Genomic DNA, 12,919 nt, shown 5'->3' with positions numbered 1-12,919 from the left:
AGCCTCCCAGTCACTTCTTCCAGATGCTGCATCTGTCTTTTCAAAGAACTGCACAAAATGAGTTCTGCCTTTTCTTCCTGTTAGTATCTTGTTACCTGAGGAGAAAGAAAACGCATTTAAATGTTGACCTTTCTTTAGAAGCGTAAATGTTCATTAGTCCACATCGTCTTTGTTTTTCTTTCCCCTTTTTTTGTGAAATATGCTTTGTCTTTCTGTGTGTCTTCTCTCATTTCTAATGCTGTCTCATTCTTTATTTTTACTGTAGGAAGCATAATATGTTAGAGTGACTCAAGATTGTTGCACTTCATTTCTGGTTTTTGTCCTTTGTGTTGTGTTTTTGGGGTGTTTACTTTAACATATCAGTTCCAGGCTTGATAATTCTGGCATAAATCTTCTCATAGCTATGTTACCTTTCAACAAGCACTTTCTGGAGTAAAATATTTGAAATAATGTAAACACTACTTTTTGCTAACTTTGAATGGGGAGAATATGAATCAAAATACACACTTCTCTCTTCAATATTCTTCAGTTTATAGAGTACAAGTATGGAGGTGTCTTGATATTTCAGACATTTTTGTATGTCTGGCAAGCCAGTTCCTTATATCTTCAATTTCAAAGTGTGCCGTTTGTTCAGCTATAAATGACTTACATATTTCTTAGAAAGTGTTAGTGTATTACTAACTGGACTTACTGAAGTTGAGCTGTCTGAAGTCTGCTTGTAGTTTTTGTACATATCTGTGTATTGATATGTCTGTACATACATTATTTATATGTAGACGATAAATACGTGAAATGGAGGTTAGAGACCTGGTCAAAGGAGGAAGCTCCTAAAAATGGTGAACCCAGAATGCTTCAACTCTTTTCTGAAGAATAGCTAAATATTAAAAGAGTTAGTATGGCATTTCAGTTGGATTAGTGGAAGTTACTGATTGTATTTGGCATGTGTGCAAACGAACTGTATATCAGTTTGAAGCCTTATGGGATAAAGTTTCAGTGTGTGTGGGTGATGGCCTTACTGAGTTATATGAACGTACTGGATCGTGAAATCATCTTAAGTTTACTTTAAGGAAATGAAAGCAAAATCTGATACTTTAAATCTGCATAACATTCAGTCTTTGGAAGGCATATTGTCTGAGCTTTAAGTCTTGATGGACTTAGTAGAATAACCTATCATTATCTCACTGGAGAGGTTGCCTGCTGAAAGAGCACATACTAAATTTCAGTGTTGTTACATGAGTGACAATTTGCTGATGGCCATTATTCTTGAGCTGGGTACTACTGCTAGTTGTACTGCAAACCCTTGACTCCACAGGCAAGTGCATAAAGGAGTATGCTTGTCCTGCCTCCATCTGCGCTTTTTTGGAATGTGTTAGTTGTTGGAACTCATTTCAGATCAAGTATCTCCTTACAAGAGGTGTATTCATTAGTGTCAGTTTGAGGCTTATGTTGCCTCTTGGCGTTGAAAGAACAGTATAAAGGTCTGTGTTGTGATGGAAGACTTTGGTCAGATATGCCCTGTAGAACTGAAATTTCTTTTTCTTTAAGGAAGGCTGTATGGAAGGAAATACTCAGTTTATTTTAGTTCTTTGTGTCTTATGGTAAACAGATATGGAGGTTTTCAAGTAAACTTTTAGACCCTTCTCTGCCTCAGAAGACTGTCTTTCAAAAGACAGTCATAAATTTGGCTAGGAACTAGAAAGACTCCTTAATTTCTCAAAGAGATTCCAAGGGAAAAAGGAAAACTGGTGGAGTGGGGTTGTTATCCAAGTAACAGGCAAGGTGAGAATTGTGAAAAAGATAATGTACATTTTTTATTTTAGAAGGCATGCCTCTCTTCTTAAAGAAGAATGTAAAAGCACTAATAGAGCAGATATAAAAGGACATTATCACATTGAAATCAGCAAATTATTTTATTTTTGAACATGATGCTTTCCAGATTGTCCTCCTTCCTTCAGACATTTCTGCTATAGTAGTCTTCTTCACACCAACCAGACCTTCAAGATCTTTGAGCAAGGAATGTTTAGTTGGGCTGGTAGTACTGATAAGGCTGGTACTAAACTTGCTGGTTGCCACTTCTCTGCTTGCAGCTGCAGAACTTCTCTTCATAATGATATTTAAACTTGAATGTGGACAGCTTCCTCAGGACTTCTTCAGACAATTATTGTCTAATATCAAAAGTATACTTGATATGTACTTGTACATATTGTCAAACCTTGGAGTCATGGAGTGGTTTCGATTGGAAGGACCTTTAAGATCATCCAGTCCCAACCGCCTTGACGTGGAGGGGACACCTTCTATTAGATCAGGTTGCTCAAAGCCCCATCCAGCCTGGCCTAGAACACTCTGGGAGTGAGACATCCTTGATTTCTCTGAGCATCGTGTTGCAGTGTTTCATCACACTCAGAGTGAGAATTTTTTCATCATAATCCACATGTCTGTCACTTGTCTGTGAATTCATCTGTTTGGTTGTCCAGTTGAAAACTCCTTCAGTTTCACTGAAACAGCAGGTTTTTTAGAAATCTTGCTATTGTCATTTACTATTTTCACATTTGTAGGGTCTGCATATCAAGATCATTGTTACTGCAAAAAATTGCATAATTAAGCATATTCTTCCTGATCTGTGTCTTCTGTGTCTTTAACAATTAAATGGAAGGGATAAGGTATGACATTTTTGGTATTCATGTAGTGGTTTGGCACTAAGAAGAAAAATGAGCTCGTGCTTCATCCTTATTCTTTAATGAGGTAGTGAGCTTCCAGTCTACATCTCCAATCCCTGTGGATTCCCGTAACTGAGCATCTTAGTAAAAAGTGATGCCTAGAGGGGATACCTAGAACGGAGGCTACACAAGTGTTAAAGGAATAAAGTAGGTATTTATTGAAAAGGCCTTCAAAGGATACACCTTGGGCAGTACAAGAACACAGCGGTGCCTCTGCTCAAGATGAACACTGAGTCATGAGTTTTCACACTTCTAGAAGTTTTTGGTCCATTTCCATATTAGGGTTAATTGTTCAATTACAGCTTCAGGTCATGAAGTCCCATCCTCCCAGTTTGCTCTCCTCAGTTCGCTGCTGTTTATACTTTTTGGGTCTGAAGCTGTAATGGTGTCCTTGGTTCTCAGGCTGGAAAAGGATCATTTTGTCTAACTGAACTGTGAGAATAACTTGCTAACATTTTATATGAAGTTCAGAGTTATATACTAATGCAGTACAGAATCTGGAAAATACGAAAACTAAAACTTAAGGCATCAAAAGGATTAATGAAAGTCTGTAAAATTTTCTCAACTGCAGAAATGAACTAAGTAGAAATAAAAAACAAAGTAGGCTTCTTGAGTCAGCTAAGATTTAGCAGTTTGAATGCCACCTTTTTCCTGTCTTTGGAAGTAGTGGTAAACATTTTAAGGAATATGAAACAAATACCCTCAAAATGACTAAGACTAGATGAAGCTGAACCTGCATGGATGGAACAAGGTATAGGTCAACCATTTTGCAAATACTAAGACAAAATTACCAGATGTTCAAGAAAACTTACTTAGAATTTTTTAACTTTTTGGCTGTCTAAGATACCATTTGAAGGGCAGAGTAGTTTGAAGCACTCATTGGAGTGTAACAGCTGACAATGAAAAACTTGCATCTGAACCTGAGTTTATAGAATGTGAGTTTGTTATCACTTTATTGTGCGTGTTATGCACTTGTGACTGCATATTGTATTTCTTTCACCTATAAACTCAAGTAAGCTCTGTAGCAACCTTTAAAGAATCCAACAGACTTAGTTTTTGTGCTGCCCTCACAGGATGGATGATTGTATATTCCAGAGTATATTCCTTTTCCCCCTCCACTGTAGGTATAAAATTGGTTACAGATATTTCAGCTGCAGCCTGGGGTAGACAGCCAAGATGCTGCAGACCCAGGCTGATTATTTAATGTTGTCTATAAAGTCTGTAAATTACTATAAAGTCTGTAATTACTCAGTACACCCTGTGAGAGCTGGACATCACAGAGACTAACCAGTAACTTGACCAATATGCTTTATTTGGGTGATTACTGCTGAACAGAACCAAGATTTGTTGGCATGTGATGTGGTCTGAAGAGACAGTTAATGTAAGAATTTTTAATATACAGTAACATTCCATTAACACTTTTCTTCTAACATCTTTAGAAGTGCTTTTTCTCTCCTCCAAAGATGGGTGGTAAGAAATGGAATATCTCCACCCTTGCTGTTGGAGCACGCTAAAAAAATGCTTTTCCTCTGGTCTGGGCCAAGCAAGGGCTCACCATATCTTTCTGTAATGATGCTGGGTTTGGGTTTTTTGCCAGAAGAGGTCTCATTTAAAGCTTATTACTTCACTTGTTATTGAGTCTGAATGGGCTTTTCCTCTGTTCCTGGAAAGCAGTGGTTTTTGTGGCAGCAATATGAGCCAAGAGAACTTCTAAGCACGTTTAATGGCCAACGAAAACAGTCTTCAGGAATTAAGAACTTTCTGAGTGGTGTAGTGGGGATTGGTTGGTTATATTTGCAGTTCTCTCTCTTTCCTTCCCCAACTTTGTGGTATCAGAGATGAAAACCCATGATCGTGAAGTTGTTCATGGAGCACACCCCTCTGTGTTTACAGCAGAAAGTACTTTTCCTTGGGGTTTTCTTCTCTCTCAGAGAGATGGAGTCAAAGATGCTGTTCAGTGGTACTCCAGTTGGAGAACGCTGGAGATACTAACTTGCTCTGCTTAAAGGTTCCAATGCATCCAACAAGAAGAGTCTCTGCTTCAGCAGGGTTTTTATGCTTTCCTTTCAGGAACAGTTATTTTGATATTACTTTTAATGAAATGAAAAAGTGCACAATTGTTTGAAGGAAAACAAATGTGTATCTCCCTAGTTACAGTTGTTCCTTGAGACATGCAAATAAGCTTTCAGCATCTACTTTTGACCCACATTTTTTTAAAAAGCTTTGACTACTTGAAAGTAATGGAAGGAAAGAAGATGACCCAGTTTATTTGCAGCCTTATCTCTAAGTGTAAGTTCTCCTAGCCAGTGCTGCTGGAAAAATATGATATGTATTGGCCATGTAATGGAGTAACAGATAAACACTGTAGTGAAGAAATATGGCTCTAAAAGTAAGCAATTATATCATGATATTCTATTTGGCTTTGTGTATTTTGGTCAAAAGACCTTTTTTTTCCTAAACAAGACTAGCTGTTTTAGTTGCAAGGGTTTTATTGCACCACGCATAAATTATAAAGTGCTTATCAAGTTTTGAAGATGCAAACAATTCAAAACTCTTGAGACAGTTAGTAACCATGCAGAAAAGGCTGACAGGAATTCTGTTTTCAGTTAAAAAATTTCACACTTGAGCAAACTAAGATATATATGAAAGATAGTTGCTTCTTTCTATTCCTGCATTCTTAGAGCCTTTGAGAAGTTAGCTTTGAAAATTGAAATCGCCAACTTCGTAAAACTTTATCCTTTAAAATAAATTTATTTCTCAGATACGTAATTGCAAAACTTGTTTCATGGGATGGTACTTGTCTCTGTATCTTGCACACTAATATTTAGTATTTCCTCAAGGGAAGTACTGTATTGTGCTTTCATTTACGACTTTGGAGAAAATGGGCCTATATCTAGAATCAAGTTTTATTTAATTATAGTATCACATTTATCAGCTGAGGTAACAGGAATCCCCAACTTCTTATTAGTGGTTTTTGAAGCCCTTTAGAACAGGATGTTTTTCTTATAGTGAGGCAGAAATGCACATGTGCCTCTTTAAGTTTCTGCAGATCACTTGATAAGCTGCTGTTACATGACCAGAAGACACCTGCTGCTGCATTTTGCTGATGTGACTGCATAGGTGACATGGTTGCTGTATGCTCAGTGTGTTTCACTGGAAGTGCATGCAGCCAGGACACATTCTTACTGGACATGTGTATTTCTGACAGGTGATAATTTAAGTGTATTTACACAGTAGGAGAGATCATATTTTTTATTTTTCAGCAGTGTCTGAGGGAGGAGGGTATACAGGGTCCACAGGTAGACTTCCAGAATAATCAGCTGGTTTTCTGCTCCTGTCTGAAAAACTTGTATGAACTTGGGAAGCAGTAAGCAGACTGCTGAATAAATAATTTTGGGGGCAATATCAGCTGCTAGAACCACTCCTGATTACTTGGGCACATAGAGTTCAATGCAAGAGTAGGCATAAAAACTTCAAAGGTTCTGTATTTGAGAAGTGGTAAAACTTGACTAAAAAACTGTGAGCTGCTTAAGGCAGAATTATGAGACGAAGAGGAAAACTGTAATTTTGAGGAGGTTGTTGTTCAATGATGATTCTGTCTCTTTATATTTGCTTTTATTACCAATACAAAAAAAAAAACCCAAATAAAAACAGAAAACCTGCACACAAACCTTCAGAGACACTTCTTAAAATTTGTGTGTAGTCTGATAGTACACAACCTCAAAAATGCCATGGCAATTCTGAGAGACAGGTTTTCTTAACCACGTCTCCATTTCACACATATCCAGCATGTAGTGCATGCTTCAAAGGGATACTTAACCTATGCTATTAAACCTAATTCTTCACAACCTTTACTACCTATACACACTGTTCTTTACAGATGTGAACTGCATGCAGATTCCTATAATTTCTATACTCAAGTCATCACTAGAAAATAACTTTTTTCTTTGAACAGTAAGATGTTTAAAAACTGGCATGTAAAGAAAATGTGAAATGACTTTACTGTATCAGCAGTTTCTCTGCAATAAAAAGAAAAATTTGATCAATATGCATAAAAGCAGAATTATATTAAAAATTTTTTTCAGTTTGTAATTATTATGCTTCACAGAGGGAATAATGAAGTCTTGAAGTTCAGACTTCCACTGATTATTCAGGGAAACATGTTGAAATTCTAAGTAGCAGTCTAAATTTAACAATACCTTGAATTCTTTGAGAAGCAACTGTTTCCCTGTATCAGTTTTGTTAATAGAGCAGTACTCAGACTTACCACAGAGACATTGTGCAGTCTTCTGTGTGCAGCTATTTCTCGCTTCATATATTTTTGTCATTTCTCTACGCTAGATAGAGAGTGACTAAAGTTTAACAGATGATGGAAACATTCTGATTTCTGGAGAGGATGGTAGCTTGCAGGAAAATTAGGAATAACACATTGCAGTTCAATGTGAAGGCCATTTGACTTTAGGAATCAATAATGCACTTTGTACTTACTAAACTCGTACATGCTTACTAAAAGAAATCACAGAAATGTTGTCTTAAAATGCTTGGAAGCAGACAGGAAACATGCTCCTGGAGATTGTCTGCATTGTTAGAAATGAGCTGTGTAAGTAATTGTCACCTGCTTAAAACGGGGGTTCTGTGGCTGAATTGGAGTCAAGTAAACTCCTTAAAGAGTAGTAATTGGAAAAGGTGGACTAGGCTATGCCTGTTAAGTCTAACTACAGTGTTGCCTACTTACTAATGCTACCTTACTGAAGAGTGAAAGTGATGGCTTTTAAGCAAAGCTTCTGAAGTTTGCATTTTCTGTTTCCTTGGTTCTTTTTGTCTGCTTATTGGGAAGTTTCTGCTTTAGAGGATCTTTTCCAATGTATATCTTTATAGAGCATTGTTTAAAAGTAGAGTTTCTGTCATCTTCCGCATCTGCTTCGATTCCGCATTTTGAGCTCTTTTGCTACTCTGTGAGTTCTCTTTTCTACCTTACAAGTAGTGGAGTGGGGAGTTATTTACTGTCCTTGTTCTATTAATTCTTCTTATATAACTTTATTAGAATGCATGGTATATAATTGTAAGTCTTGTTTATAGATGGAAGTGGAGAAAGAGGTGAGAAGGATGCCAGCAAAATCACAACGTATCCACCAGGGGCTGTCCGCTTTGACTGTGAGCTGCGAGCTGTACAAGTCAGTTGTGGATTTCACCATTCAGGTAAAAACAAATAAATCAATGTTAATTATAATAGAGGATTTTTTTAAGGTTGTCATATGTGTATTCACTGCTTTGTGTTCAATTTTTAAAATGGATATATGCAGGAGTGCTTAAAGTTGAAAACATGGCAGGGTCATTTTGTCACATCTCAGGGAATCTCACCATGTGCCTAAGAGTATTGTCCAAACACTTCCTGAACTCTCTCAGGCTTCTGTGACTACTTCCTTGTGGAGCTTATTGCAGTGTCCAGCTACCCTCTGGGTGAAGAACTTTTTCCCAATATCCAGCCTAAACCTTCCCTTACATATTTTATGCCATTTTATTACAGGCTAAAGTAAGATCACCACCCAAATCCTCACATCACCTCCCTTATTCCAGCAATGAAACCATCTCACTGTCCTTTAGGAGTGCAAAGGGCTATAAGTATCATATATTGAGTTACATCAGAGGTTGTAATCAATTTTGGAGTCAATTTAAAACATCTGCATGGCAGAGCTCTACTCCTGCATAGAGGTGCTCGTTGTTATGGGTTGTGGAATCTGATCTGAATCTCTTGGGAATCATAAACTGCTACTCAGAAGGGTAACCAGGACTGGTGCAGTGCCATGTCATGTGTGTATGTCAGAAAAATGTTTTGTTGTTTTTCAGTGGTTTTGATGGAGAATGGTGATGTTTACACGTTTGGATATGGGCAGCATGGTCAGCTTGGACATGGTGATGTTAATTCCAGGTAAGCTGGTAATCAGAGGATGTGATTGTGTATTACTGTACTGCTGCATAAGAAATGGCTACATTTCTGGCTCTCTGTAGCTAGCAATTGTGAAAATTCAAATATAGACCAAATAAAGTTGAAGAGCTCTTGTTCGGCACTTACTCCCTATAACCCCCTGAATATTGATGCAATGACAGTACTCTTGTACTGTATAAGTAATTTATTTAATGTATGAAATCTTCTGTGCATAGTTAATAGCATTGCTTTAATAATAGTTTGAAAGACTTCTGTCTCTTTATCTCTCCGTGCATCAATGAGAATTACACTGATGCCTCATTAAGATTTCATTATTTCTGTAAAATAGTACATATGCAATAATTGAAATAGTATGATATTGTAAACCTGATGAACCTGTTTCTGTTAAATCAGTGATAAGAGTTCACAGAATCATGGAATGTTCTGCATTGGCAGGGACCCACAAGGATTGTGTCCAGCTCTTAATTGAATGGCCTGTGTGAGGATCAAACCCACAACCTTGGTGTTACTAGCACTGTGCTCTGACCAGCTGAGCTAATCTCAATTCAGTTATGATGAAGTCTCATTTTTTGCTCCCAAATGAAGTTATCTCCCAAATGAAGTCCCTAAGCTTTGTTCTCAGCTGCGTTTTGTAGTAATTTGTTTTGCATTTTATAGACCTTTTCGTTTGGGTGTTGGCAGAAGAGTGATGTGTGCTTTCGCTGTAGTCAATGGAAATAGAGAAATCAACAGAGCATGGGCAGGTATTTGACTAACCAGCCACTGGTTACATGCTTTAGGTGTGGTGTGCTTAGTAGCTCTGTAAGCCTGATCTCCATTGACTACAGTGAGAGAGTAGATAATTAAATATAGATGTCTTTACCGTGAAGCTAAATCTCACCCTTAGTATTTAATGCTTAGAGTCACATCTTTTCATTAAAGTACATAAAAAAACACATTGTCCTTCCATAAAAGGAAATGTGATTTAGGTCTTTGGACATGTACATATGCCATATGATGCACACAGTGGGAGTTTCTGTAGTAGGAATCTTTGAGGCTTTGTGTATGTAATGCTTAGTATCCTTATGTAGAAGGCGTACAGAGTGGAACATCCATGACCTGTCTTCAGATCTCTCGTTTCTCTTGTAGCAGTCAGGTGAAAATAAAAGAACATCTGTCCTCCTAATCTCTTTGGAGACTTCAAAACCCTTTCTTTTGTCAAGTTCCTGAAGAAATCTTCATCATCTTAAAACTTGCATTGGATTCACCAAGCCAAAGGGGGAGAGGGAAGAAAGAAAGTATACTGGAAATATTGCATTGTATTGGTTGCTGTGCCAGAGACAGTAGTCTCTGAGCTGTTACTCCTACTCAGTTTGCATTAGACTGGTGAATGCAGTCTGGGTTTCTGTCTCTGATAGAGTCATACTGCAGACAAGTACTTTGTTCTTCCTTCCTGGAAATTCTTGGGTGTTTGTTCCAAGGAACAATGGCTTAAACTAGCAATTCAAGTTGCTGTTAGAAAAAGGCTGGTTTCTGTCTTAAAGACTGAAGAGGTACACATAGCAGTGGCATTTGTACTGTTAACTTAATGTCACCTATTTCTAACTTTGATGAAATCGCTTGGCTTTTCAGAAGGCTTCGGAGATACCTGCTGTATTTGTCAGTGTTTGAGGTGGTAAACCCTCCATCTGTTGCTTATTTTGACAGAAACTGTATGAAGATGAGTAGTAGTTCCAAGTGAGATCCTAAAGGAGAATATGAAAATTCTTGTGCTGAAGGATAGTGCTTGACCAGAAGTAGAAGCTGAGGAGGTGCCAGTGACATGGCACAGACCTTTATATCATTCTATGTCAGACCTAGAAAGTGTCTGATAAAAGCCTTGAAGAAATTTGGAGTATGTCCTATGCATGAGAACTGGCTATAGTACTATATTGCTATTTAGCACCATCATTCAAATTATAATTTCTTCATTGATGTACTTCTTTTTCCAGCTTTAAGTAGAGATCTCTCCTCTGTCCTCACAGTAAGGGATTCAGAGAAGGAAACAGGGAATCCTTCCTTATGCAGAGTTCCACCTCAGTTGGGACGCAGTGGTGCTCAGATGGCCAGCTCCTGCCAGGTCAGTGGTATGTCAGTCATGCAGTGTGTCACATTGCCTGTATTGACCTCAGGAAGAGCATCATCTTCTGAATTCAGGAACTGATACTCTACTATATTTCTGGGAGAGAGAGAGAGAGAAGAGAGAGGAGAAAAAAAAGAAAAGTAATATTTAGGCATCCTTTCAGAGACTTTAGACTTGCAGTGTAAAGATTCAGTAGTGAGACTATATTTTTCAAAGTCTTGAAAGTGTTCAAGTATTTTAAATTCTGAACACCTGTTCAGACATGTCTTGCTCCTTAATTAAGGAGATTCTAGACTCTTCTATTAGAATATTGTAAACATCACAAATTCTTCCTCTACTTGAGTAGGAATGAGGTAAATTACATGCCCTATCAGTAAGCTGGAACCATTAAATTAGCCTGTGTAGGCTTTTTGTTGTAACATCCACAGTGACAGATGTTGATAAGCTATTCACTACATGAAAGACTTGTCAGTCTGTGCTTCTCCTCAAATTAGATGCTGGTGAATAGAAACTCAGTGGAAGCAAGAAATGCTTTGCAGTATCTAGTCTTGGTGAAAAATAGCATGTATTGTGCTCAGGTAAGCAAAGGTGTGTTGTTGCTGATGCTTCTGTCAAGAAGCTGGAAATTAAACTCCAGGATCTTTCTGTTACTGTTCAAAATTTGTCTGCATTTTTTTGTACAAACTCTTGACTTCAGCACTCCAGTAGCAAGTACATGACCTGACAGTCAAACTCCAGAAATGGAATGACTGAAGTGATATGGTCTTGATAGGATTTTGCTTCCAAAGGTTCAAGACATAAACCAAACTGATCAGACCTTCCATAGATGATCAGCTATGTTCCACTTGAAGATAAAGAATAGAGACTATATTCTATTAGTAACTCCAGGGGGGAAGAAAAAGTGTTCCATTATCTGTTTTTAGGATATCTGTTTATATCCATTATCCATTGTTAGGACCATGTTTCTAGGTGTATTTTCTGATTATTTTACTCCAGTGGTAGAGTGCAGGTCATATTTACATCTTTTCACCAAATTTCCTCTGAAATGGAGTGACTTCTAAAATACAAAAATCTCCGTTTCCTCTGTAATAAAGTTGTGCAACTCTGCTTGCAATGGACAGAAGTTGCTGCTGGTTTCCTCTTTTCTGCTGCACAGTCACATTTCCCAGTGAACTGTGTTTCCAGCACCACGGTCAGCTGCCCCAAATGACGTGTTTTGGGAGCTGGCAGGCAGCTGTTGGCTGCATAAGTACCACGGACAGCGATTGTTCCAACATGTCATGCATGATGAATTTTCAAAGACTACAACTGCTCTGAGAAATACTTACCCTTTGGGATGGAAGAGGGTTTCCATGTGGACAGCCAGAATGCATCTGGACCTTTTTCAGGATCCGGGGTTACCTGATGCATGTACGTCTGCTCAGTTATTCAGCAGTTGTTACTTTTTCCCAAGGGATCTCAGGGTGATTTCTCTATAGCTGAGGCTGGTCTTTTGTGATTGGCCAAACGTTCTGTGACTTTAATACCAGCATGTCTTTCCACTCCATCCCAGGAAGATAGCCCTTGTTTTCTTTGATTCAGATGGAGAAACTTTGGTTGTTAAAACTTTGCCCAGAGTCTCTCAGACTCTTCAGTGTCTATTCTGAGCTTTCCTGTGTTGAGTTCCAGGGGGATAGGGAAACACTCAATAGTACCACAGGTTTTAAATTCTATGTGCACTAGTCAAACTGTCTGTATTTTTTTAAAATCCTCTTCCTTTTATGAAGTGAAAACTAGTTTTTTGAAATTCATGTTTATTTTATGATGTAATTAAGTATCTTAGATTTTTTTTTCTGTTAATTTCTAATTGAACTGATAGACTGTAGTTGACCATTCCCAAAGTTGGGTGATCTTAATGAAAAAGCTACTTAAGAGTGTAATGTATTTCCTCTCTCTGCATTAGTGGCTTATTTGATTTTGTTCTGCTGTTGCCAAGAGGCTATCAAATAGCCTCTATCAAACAGCATTCATATAACACTGCTGATAGATTCAATTGGAAGAACAGAAAAATAAATAGTTATGGTGATAATAGTTTAGTTTTTAAGCATTAAAAGATAAAATATTCACTATTTTTTAAATAAAGATGTGATTGATAATTTCATGCCTGCTGCTATC

General features: G+C 37.7%; 1 protein-coding gene across 16 annotated transcripts in view; it reads left to right on the top strand.

The window, feature by feature from the left end:
* The window catches only part of MYCBP2 (MYC binding protein 2), a 174,772-nt gene that overhangs the window by 62,020 nt on the left and 99,833 nt on the right, over positions 1-12,919 (top strand). For 15 of the 16 annotated variants that reach the window (XM_038144794.1, XM_038144827.1, XM_038144890.1 and 12 more), the window contains 2 exons: positions 7,797-7,916; positions 8,565-8,646. In XM_038144794.1, the coding sequence (XP_038000722.1) occupies positions 7,797-7,916; positions 8,565-8,646 (202 nt within the window). Of the gene's footprint in view, positions 1-7,796; positions 7,917-8,564; positions 8,647-10,674; positions 10,763-12,919 lie in introns of those variants that run through there. The other variant, XM_038144879.1, reaches the window with a different exon arrangement.

Source organism: Motacilla alba, chromosome 1 (genome assembly GCF_015832195.1).
Source record: "Motacilla alba alba isolate MOTALB_02 chromosome 1, Motacilla_alba_V1.0_pri, whole genome shotgun sequence".
Lineage (NCBI taxonomy): Eukaryota > Metazoa > Chordata > Aves > Passeriformes > Motacillidae > Motacilla > Motacilla alba.
Note: the sequence above shows the minus strand (reverse complement) of the source record. Positions and strands in the feature narration are given on the sequence as shown.